The sequence below is a fragment of the Girardinichthys multiradiatus genome, chromosome 7, assembly GCF_021462225.1.
Source record: "Girardinichthys multiradiatus isolate DD_20200921_A chromosome 7, DD_fGirMul_XY1, whole genome shotgun sequence".
Lineage (NCBI taxonomy): Eukaryota > Metazoa > Chordata > Actinopteri > Cyprinodontiformes > Goodeidae > Girardinichthys > Girardinichthys multiradiatus.
The window spans coordinates 43,295,758-43,306,712 of record NC_061800.1 but is presented as its reverse complement, the minus strand read 5'-3'; the positions used below and the strand labels follow the sequence as shown (position 1 = coordinate 43,306,712).

Here is a 10,955-nt window from a genome sequence, read left to right as displayed (position 1 = left end):
CCAGAGGTTGAAGTGGTAGGACATGGAACATGTGACTTTTAGTGGGGGTTTTTTTTAATGTTATGGGATCTAGTCACGTTTTCTTTCCACATGTTATCAGTTAGATTTTTAAAGTTCCTTATTTGTACTGGTAATGAGGTTTTACCATTTGTTGTCAGAAAGATTTACTTCCTGTTTCCATTTTACATCTGGTGAAACAAACCTATCTGTTCCCCTCAGTCTACAGAAAGGCTGTTTGCAATAGAACCTGAGTCCACTTCCTGTCCGCCTCTGTGGAGGACCTCCAGAACAGAGCAGTAACCAGACAGAGCGATGGTCTGGCTGTCATATCAGGTTAGATGCTGTTACTGTTCTCTCATATTTCCTGAAGGGAGGCTTATTTTCATTTTTAACATCATGTACAAAAATGTAGACAGCAATGTTAAGTTTGAACATTTTAAGCAGGCTGGGTAAATGTCTGATGTAGCTTACTGCAGGGAAGAGGAGTTGTAGGTTTTCAGATATAAAGCTCGTGAGTGGTAGAGCTTGCCAACGGGTAAACTAAAAAAAGGAAAAATCTTCTCTTGTTGGTAAAGAAAACCATGTTTTTCTTTGAGTATGACTGAATTTTCTTTGAAAACCACCTTGTCTTCCTTTAATAACTGTTTGTAATACCTTCCCCAATAGCCCTGCATGTGTTACCATGGTTACGCTGGTTATTTGTTCTCCAAGATGGCCGGTGGTTCTTTTTGGGACAAACGGCTTATACTTTTGATTTCATTGCTCCTTGTTGTTCCTGTCTGCCTGGATGCAGTCCCTGCATTAGATTTCTGAACCACAGATCATGACATGAAGATGTTTTCCAGTCTTCATGGCCAAAATCAAAGAAACGAATGAATCAGTAACGTTTTACCAGTACATATTTTAAATAAAACTGGATGCATAAATAAATGTCCCTAAAACTATTTAAGTGTAAATTATTTATTAAATATATAATTAAATCAGCAGTTATTTAATTATGTAAATCATATCAATCAACTATTACAGGTGCACAATTAAATTGTTACTGTCTCATACATCCTGACATCTGATTAGCTATCCTGCACAGTAAGTTCATTTCCAACCAATGATATTAACTAGAGCAGTGTAAATAGTAAATTGTGGCACATCTAGAACTCTGGACAGAGGAGGCTTCAGGGTGCATCAACACATCAACAAAGATGTCGCAAAATAATCCCAAAATAATCAACAAAAGGAAAACTTTCCCAGCTGATCTGATTTCTGACAAAAAGTGATTTGAGCCTCCAGAGAAATCTGCTGTGCCTCCTCAGTCGTGAATAAATTTTAGCTGGAGGTGTTAGAGAAGATGGTGAGACCTTTTTCTTGAATAAAAAACACAGAAAGGCGGTGAAAACATCTGGAAAGCAATACGGCTCTTTAAAACGTAAATAATGTGAACAGATCTCTGGATTCCAGATTTTCTAATAAAGTCAAAACATGTTTCTGTTTCAAGGGTTTCAAAGAGACACGTTCCTTCGAATCACTTTACTCTCGTCATGTAACAGCAGGGGGCGCTCAAGAATTAAGAAAATAAATTCTTCCCATCTTTCCAGGACACAGTGGACGGCTGGCGCCAGAAGGAGGCAGTAAAATGAAGACAATAAAATCCGTCACTCAGCCCCGTGTTGAAAAATACACGGAAAAATCAACGTGAATACTTCATGTTTAATGGTTGATTGTTTTGTTTCTTAATATCCTTTTTTTTTGGGCATGGAAAGTATGGCTTCAGATACCTAAAAAGAAGTTATTGCAAAGAGTCGCAAACTGTGTGTGTGTGTGTGTGTGTGTGTGTGTGTGTGTGTGTGTGGTGTGTGTTCTAACATTTGTAACAGTGTAAGGCACATTGCCCATTTGGCTTTACGGTTATAGTCATGGTTAGACCATAGAAACGAATGGAAGTCACTGCAAAGATAGAAAGACAGCTGCCAAAACAAATATTCTTATCTATTAACCACTTAGAGATTACATCCTATATTCTACAAACATTTTTATGCATTCAATCAATTTCTTATTTAAATGACCATATAGCTGAATAATATAACTAGCTGCTTTACTTTCATAGTAAATAGGACCACAGCAATACAGTTACTGTTATTCTGAAGCAGACTTCAGTGCACCCATTTCTGTTTGTAATTAATTTATTAAACCTGGATAAATACAGATTTTCAAGAAAGATTGTCTCCAATAATGTTTTTGTTAATGAGAATTGACAGTTTTTTCTAATCAAATTCAAAACGATTTGCAAACTGAATGCTTCTCATTATAAAGGCAAACATGCAAAAATCAGACTACTTTATTTGTTAAAATATTGCATTCTCAGTTTATTGTTGAGCAGGTAAGTAAAATTCACAATACAATTTATTTTGGATTTTAGAAAAAGACCCAGGACCCATCAACCTTAGGGCTGCACGGTGGTGCAGTTGGTAGCACTGTTGCCTTGCAGCAAGAAGATCCTGGGTTCAATTCCCAGCCTGGGGTCTTTCTGCATGAAGTTTGCATGTTCTCCCTGTGCATGCATGGGTTCTCACCAGGTACTCCAGTTTTCTCCCACAGTCCAAAGATATGCATGTTAGGTTAATTGGTAACTCTAAATTGCCCTTAGGTGTGTCTGTGTGTGGTTGTTTGTGTGTTGTCCTGTGATGGACTGGCAACCTGTACCCTGCCTCTCACTCATAGACTGCTGGAGATACGCACCAGCTCCCCTGTGACCCACTATGGAATAAGCGGTAGAAAATGACTGACTGACAGAAAAAGTCTTGAAAGAAGCATTTTTGTTCAATTCAGTTTTATTTCACAACACGTGTCTTCTCAAGGCACTTTACAAAGTCAATTCAGTTGAATCAGACAGATTTCAAGTCAGGTTCATACATTCCAATTAATCCTAACCATTGAACAGTGCAGTCAGATTCAGTTATTTATTCAAATTGGATAAACGTTTTTCTATCTACGGAAACCCATCAGATTGCATCCAGTCGGAGATTTGCAGCATTCCCTCCTCCTGGATGAGCACGTAGAGACAGTTGACAGTCACTGGCGTTGACTTTGCAGCAATCCCTCATACTGAGCATGCATGCAACGACAGTGGAGAGGAAAAACTCCCTTTTAACAGGAAGAAACCTCCAGCAGAACCAGAACCAGACTCAGCGTGAGCAGCCATCAAACAGTGCAGTCGGATTCAGTTTATGTGAGCATACTGAGCATGTTTTAATGCTCAGTATGTTTTAACATGCTCAGCATGTTTTAACGCCCAGTATGTTTTAATGCTCAGTATGTTTTAACATGCTCAACATGTTTTAATGCTCAGTATGTTTTAACATGCTCAGTATGTTTTAATGCTCAGTATGTTTTAACATGCTCAGTATGTTTTAATGCTCAGTATGTTTTAATATGCTCAGTATGTTTTAATGCTCAGTATGTTTTAACATGCTCAGTATGTTTTAATGCTCAGTATGTTTTAACATGCTCAGTACGTTTTAATGCTCAGTATGTTTTAACCTGCTCAGTATGTTTTAATGCTCAGTATGTTTGAACATGCTCAGCATGTTTTAATGCTCAGTATGTTTTAAAATGCTCAGCATGTTTTAATGCTCAGTATGTTTTAATGCTCAGTTTGTTTGAACATGCTCAGCATGTTTTAATGCTCAGTATGTTTTATCATGCTCAGCATGTTTTAATGTTCAGTATGTTTTATTGCTCAGTATGTTTTAATGCTCAGTATGTTTGAACATGCTCAGCATGTTTTAATGCTCAGTATGTTTTAATGCTCAGTATGTTTTAATGCTCAGTATGTTTTAATGCTCAGTATGTTTTAATGCTCAGTATGTTTTAATGCTCAGTATGTTTGAACATGCTCAGCATGTTTTAATGCTCAGTATGTTTTAATGCTCAGCATGTTTTAATGCTCAGTATGTTTGAACATGCTCAATATGTTTTAATGCTCAGTATGTTTTAACATGCTCAGTATGTTTTAATGCTCAGTATGTTTTAATGCTCAGCATGTTTCAACATGCTCATCATGTTTTAACATGCTCATCATGTTTTAATGCTCAGTATGTTTTAACATGCTCATCATGTTTTAATGCTCAGTATGTTTTAACATGCTCAGTATGTTTTAATGCTCAGCATGTTTTAATGCTCAGTATGTTTTAATGCTCAGCATGTTTTAATGCTCAGCATGTTTTAATGCTCAGTATGTTTTAACATGCTCATCATGTTTTAATGCTCAGCATGTTTTAATGCTCAGCATGTTTTAACATGCTCAGTATGTTTTAATGCTCAGCATGTTTTAACATGCTCATCATGTTTTAATGCTCATCATGTTTTAATGCTCAGTATGTTTTAATGCTCAGCATGTTTTAATGCTCAGCATGTTTTAATGCTCAGTATGTTTTAATGCTCAGTATGTTTTAATGCTCAGTATGTTTTAATGCTCAGTATGTTTTAATGCTCAGTATGTTTTAATGCTCAGCATGTTTTAATGCTCAGCATGTTTTAATGCTCAGTATGTTTTAATGCTCAGTATGTTTTAATGCTCAGCATGTTTTAACATGCTCAGCATGTTTTAATGCTCAGTATGTTTTAACATGCTCATCATGTTTTAATGCTCAGCATGTTTTAACATGCTCAGTATGTTTTAATGCTCAGCATGTTTTAACATGCTCATCATGTTTTAATGCTCAGCATGTTTTAATGCTCAGTATGTTTTAATGCTCAGCATGTTTTAATGCTCAGCATGTTTTAACATGCTCAGCATGTTTTAATGCTCAGTATGTTTTAACATGCTCATCATGTTTTAATGCTCAGCATGTGTTAATGCTCAGCATGTTTTAATGCTCAGTATGTTTTAATGCTCAGTATGTTTTAATGCTCAGCATGTTTTAACATGCTCAGCATGTTTTAACATGCTCATCATGTTTTAACATGCTCATCATGTTTTAATGCTCAGCATGTTTTAATGCTCAGCATGTTTTAACATGCTCAGCATGTTTTAACATGCTCAGCATGTTTTAATGCTCAGTATGTTTTAACATGGTCAGCATGTTTTAATCCTCAGTATGCTATAACAGGAAATAGAGCAGAGACACAAAAAGAACACAGAAGCACAGATCCAGAAGTACTTTCTATTGGAAAGAGACATAAAATGTCAATGGATGTAGCCCCTTTAGTGGCTTCATCTAGGAAAGAAAGAACTCTGAGCCCGTTTTCAAGTCTAGGGTATGAGAGAGAGCACATACAGTTAGTCACAGTAAAAGCTCAGTCAGTAGCTATGTCTAGGAGAGAAAGGGTTAAACACTGAAAGACAGGGCCAAGTGGAACATCAGTAGAAGAAGAACATTGCATTGTTGTCAGCAGCAGCTCAGCTGATGTCCCCCTCCATGAAGGTGCCACAGCTAAACACAGAGTCAGGCCAGGTGTACCTTCTAGGAATAGAAAAAACAGAGAGAGAACATAAAGTTAAAAGCTGAAATAACAGCAAACAAAAAATAATAACAATAACAGCAACAAAAAATCAGAGTAGTATAAGAATGTAGTAGAGAGAAGAACAGTAGTCATTATGTCCTCCAGCAGCCTAAGCCTATAGCAGCATAAGTACAGAGATAGCTCGGGATAACCTAAGCCACTCTAACTATAAGCTTTATCAAAAAGGAAAGTTTTAGGCCTAGCCTAATATTTATATGCAGAAATGCTGCTCAGATTTCTAGCATTTCTGTGCAGGACCACTGACCCCTGCCCTACACACAGGTTGCTGACCCCTGGCTGATGTAACCTGTCATCATGAGGTGTGACTAAAATAAGCTTTTACTTTGAAGGTGTGCCAGGAAGCAGCCGTGCGGATGGACTCAGGTTGACTATAGGTTATGTTTCAGACTGGCAGAGGCGGCTGTTGTTGGGATATGATTTCGTTTTTCTTTCTTAACCTTCTGGACTGTGGAAACATGTGACCTCTGTGGGTTGGTCCCGCTTTAAGGGGATCTTTTGGTTAAACCCGGTTCTGTTTGAGTGTCTGTGCGCGGCGTTGTTCTGGTGGACCTTCAGACAGTTTAATCCTCCAGGTTGCCATGATGTGACTGAAATCAGCTGTTAAAGAAGGTGCGCCCCGCTGGTTAAAGTCTTATTTGTGACGTGGGGAACTCTCTGTGAACCTGACTGTGTTTGTAGATCATGTTGGAGTGTGATCAGACTCTCTTTCTGCTGCTATCTGAGCGCTGCAGAATCCACACTCTGCCTCTTATTTACCTGCTGGTTCAGCTCCCTTTGGGTAAGCAAACATTCATTCAGCTGCTGTTTCTTTTATTGTTTTCCTTCTGTAAAAACATTTGTCTCTGCCTTTCCTGATCACAAGTTTAATCCCTGTCCCCAGCTCTTGGGTCCCTGCCTGCACCAGTTAACCTTAACGTCAAATCTCTGAACCTCCATCATGTCCTCCACTGGGAGCCGGGGCCCGGCAGCCCCCCAGGGACGCAGTTCTGGATCTTTAAGGGGTAATTTCTCCACCAAACATTCTTTCACACCACGTGATGGATCCTCTTTGCTTTCTATTTTTCCTCCTGTGATTCAGATTTTCATGTTATCCTTTAAAATGGTCCGAATCAACAGTTTTTTCAGGCTTTTTTCACCTAGTTAGTTCACTGGTTTGTTCTAATGTCTTTAGTTTGATCGACGTCATATTGGTGCATGCATCTTTAAAAGAGTTTCCTGACAAATGAAGAAAACAAAAAAGGGATTTTAGGATTGACAAAAAACGTGCATTTCAGGAAACTTTGACCAGAGAGTCTCTAGTTGTAGTTAAACACGGTAGAGGTTCTGTCATGGGTTGGCGCTGCAGTTATTCTCAGATATTGATCCATTCTGAAGGAACATTTGGAGATAATGTGAAGAATGCAGAAACAGCTTTAAGTCTAATGGACTTCAGGTTTCTTTCATCACCCTACGTGCAGATTCATGTTTTTGGCAATAAAAAAAAAATACATGTCAGCTGGTTTTTAGGCAATGAATTCATTTCATTTATTTCAGAATAAAAAGAAAATATTTAACTTCAGAGTTTGAATTATTTATGCTACATTTCTTTCTAGAAATAAAATAATACGTTTTTGAATTTAAATAATCAGTTAACAATTATACAAATGAGCACAAGATGATGGAAACATTTATGATTGGAAACAGTCTGAGCCAGTCTTGATTGTAACATTTTCTATTATTAATTTTGGCATCATTCCTTGGTTTAAACGGTTGTATTTTACTGAAAATCAATAGAATAGAATAGAATAGAATAGAATAGAATAGAATAGAATAGAATAGAATAGAATAGGAAATTGTCCTCATTGCAACACAGAGAGACAGAAAAACGGAAAGGAAAAAGTTAATTAGAAGCAAAAAACTTGAAATACAAAAACAAGTAAGTCACTTTGGAGCTTTTAATGATGCTGTTCTCTTTTCACAGTGGGATGAGGACATAATAAATTCATTTTAACTGTATTGTAGGTTTTCTCTAATCCAAACTCCGTCAAAGTTATGCATACAGGCTCAGATAAATAGCTACACCTGAGCAGTTCACCTTCGTTCCAGAGAAATCTGCATAATTCTGTCTGCACAGTTTTATCAGAAATGTAAAACTCATTTAAACTTGTTTGCTTTTAAGTTTAATTTGGGTTGAGGTAAAGTCTGAAATTAGCCAGAAAATATACCATATTTTGTTGATGATATTCAGTTTGATCTGCCCATTAAGCCAGGCACGGTCAGTCCGCTCCAACCACTCCTGAGCTGTCTGAATGACATTCAAATCTTCCCTGAATGTAAATGAAAGTCAGACTGAAGTCATCAGCTTTGGTAAATATATTTTTCTTGACAATCTTGGCTTCATACAGTCGCTCTGCTGTCAGGAATCTGGATGTTTTTTGTTTTTTATATTTTTGAAATCAGACAAAACGGATAAACGCAAATGTGAAATCAAGTTTATTGCACCTAAGACTCATTGCTAAGGTGGAGTCATCTCTCCAGACCAAGGAGCTTGAAGTGATTCATGCTTTTGTTACTTCTCGGATGAATGATTTTAACTATTTGTATGTTGGGTTAGATAAATCATCTCTGCATCGCTTACTAACTGTCCAAAATGCATCAGCTCACCTTTTAACAGGTACTAAAACCCATCAACACATATCTCTGGTTCTGGCTTCTCTGCATTGGCTTCCTGTTAGTTTTAGGACTGATTTAGAAGGTCTGGTCTCATCATACCTATGTGATCTCCTTAACATATATGCTTCAGTAAGAGCACTTTGGTCAACCAACCAGTTTCTCTAATCTGTTCCTAGATCCAAATTGAAATTCAGAGGTGATCGGGCCTGTCCAGTTTCTGGCCCAAACCTTTGGAACAGTTTATCTTTTCATACACGGACCGCTGAGACAGTCAAGACAGTTAGATTTGGTCAACTTTTGTTGTTCTTTTGTGCTATATTAACAAATTGATATTGAGATCCATTCTAAAACCAGTTTGGATGTGTGTTTGGGATCAGTTTCCAGTTTCAAATATCCTGTTTTGTCCCATTTTTAACAGTAGATTTGTTAAAGAAACGTTAAAATAGCTGCACTGTAGACACGTCAGCTTGATCCCTCGTGATTCCTAAACGTCTTCACCAATTTCATTTAATCTAGAGGTGACATTTTGGTTCTGATGGTTAAAATAGGTTTTCTGAGCTGGTTCTGGAGAAAATATGGCAGGCTCACACTAAGCTTTTAAAATGACCCTGACCTCAACCCTGTTGAAAAATGCTGAACTGTGTTTAAAAGCAGAGTCAATGCCAGAAAATCAGTTTATGTTGAACTTGCTAGGGCGACATTTATCCAGTGATTAGTGAGGGTGTATGTATAGTTTTGACCCCACCAATCTTGCAGCTATATGCTGTGTACTGATTTAGGGCTAAAACAATGAATCTGATTAATAGTTAACTGGAGGTTTAGAGCAAGCCATTTCTGACAGAACAACACACTCAGAGCAGTAATTAGGCCAGAATTGTTGCCAGAAATCTATATATTTTGCATTTAAGATAAAAAAAAAAAACTTGTCAATAAATGGGCTCTATCCAGAGCTCAAGTGGTGTAGTTTTAGCTTTACTTGGTTTAGATTCAATAAAAAAAAAATCTTCTATTACGTTCCTTTTGTTTTTCGATTATTAGTCGATTAATTGGAAAAAATGAAGGGATTTGGAAAATAATCGTGAGTTGCAGCCCTACACTGATTGCACCTTCAGGAAAAGAACGGATCAGTCTGGATTTATTTGCACAGTTGATTTTATTGTTGTAAATGTTGCTCGGTTAGGTTGTGTGTTGTTAAAGCGTCTGCAGGAAATGACAGAATTTTTATGTTCAATCACGTTTTCCCATCTTGATAAAATAAAAAATTTTTTGCTGTCTTTCATTTCCCAACAAATTGCCTTTGATTAGTATGAAGCTCTGCTACAGGAAACACCAAAGGTCTGACGGATTTCCTCCCAGAGCATCAAGTAAAAACTAAATTACGTTTTCACCTCCACACCGCTGGACTGCCTCAATGTTGAACGCATCGTAGTTCTACAGAAACAGAACTAAACCTCAAAACAAAATCTCAAGATTGCTGTTATTTTTCTTCGTTGTTCTGAACCCGGCCCCCACCCTGTCCTTCTGAGGGAATTTCCACTGCTGTAAGCTTCTTTTTCATAAACAGACAGATTTCCTCTTTTTCTAAGAACGTACACACGTCTGAGCTCCTGGGAAATGAAGAAGAACCAGCTAAGACGCTTCATGTCACAGTTGACGCCAGGTTCGCCCACAGCATAAATCCCCTCGCTGTTCAGCTATGTTGAAGCCACTGTGGTTACATTAAAGAAACATTTTTTATTGATTGTGATGCAGAATGTTCCTGTAAGGAGGCGTGGAGCAGTCTGTCACTTCTCCAAACGGCGTGGAGTCCAGTATCTGTAAAGGAAGTGGTTTGGGAACTTTATCTCTCCCTAACCGTAAAACAAAATGTTTCTGTTGTTTCCTTGATTCCATCCTTTAAAAAACAAACAATGTTATGAAACAGATGAGAAATTGGTTAAAAAAAAAAAAAAAAAAAATGTAGTAGGGTTTTATGAAAAAGATTGTCTAAAGTTTGCATATTTATGTGCAGAATATTTTTTTTGCAGAAAATGGCAGCACTTCTTTTTCTGAGTTGTTTTTGCTGCAGGACAACAGTCTGGTTGTTCCTGTGTTTAACACATCCTGTGAAGGAAGATGTCTACATGCTGAGATCTGCTGCCTTGTAGCCCTTCTGTTCTATGGCATGCATACAAATGAATAAGCAAAGATCCCATTATTTGCACCATGTTTTTGCATGTCGCTGCAGCCCTTACATCACTCTCCACAGACCTTCACTGCTACAGCTATAGGCAGCCCAGGGAACAGCGAGGTGATTTAAGAACTTCCTGGGATCTATGTACACTAAAGGTGTGAAACTCAGACCTGCAGTGTCCACTAGAGCTGGCCCGGCCGATAGACTGCACTAGCAATACAACTCAGAAGGCTACACATACAAAAACAGGCATTATTTTTTAAAATGTCTTCATTTTACATTAGATTTACCTTATCTGTTATAAACACCAATAGCCTTGAAGAATTCTCAATTGTAGGCATTTTTTCAATAAATATCAAGGCTGAGCTGCGACTTTGTCCAAGTTTTTACCGTGGATTTAACTGAAACCTTAAATTAAACATTGTTCAGTATCTTCTTTGCAGTTTTGAACCAGAGGAGAACTGATTTTTTTTTTTCTTTGTCTACGTGTCAACCAGAAAAAACGTTATGCATCACCCAGAAAGGGTTTTGGACTGTAGGCTCTTGGAGTTGGGTTGAGTGTGCATCTACATATTATTGTCTGGATCTTGGTAAGAAGGAGATAAATTAA

The 10,955-nt window shown here is 37.6% G+C and overlaps 1 protein-coding gene across 2 annotated transcripts in view; it reads left to right on the top strand.

Moving 5' to 3' along the window:
- Positions 1 to 224: 224 nt before the first annotated feature.
- LOC124871828 (interferon lambda receptor 1-like) overlaps positions 225 to 10,955 on the top strand; it is a 30,819-nt gene continuing 20,088 nt past the window's right edge. The window contains exons 1-3 of one of the 2 annotated variants that reach the window (XM_047371411.1): positions 225 to 333; positions 6,199 to 6,298; positions 6,401 to 6,521. In XM_047371411.1, coding sequence (XP_047227367.1) covers positions 313 to 333; positions 6,199 to 6,298; positions 6,401 to 6,521 — 242 coding nt within the window. In that variant the 5' untranslated portion in view covers positions 225 to 312. Of the gene's footprint in view, positions 334 to 5,242; positions 6,130 to 6,198; positions 6,299 to 6,400; positions 6,522 to 10,955 lie in introns of those variants that run through there. The other variant, XM_047371413.1, reaches the window with a different exon arrangement.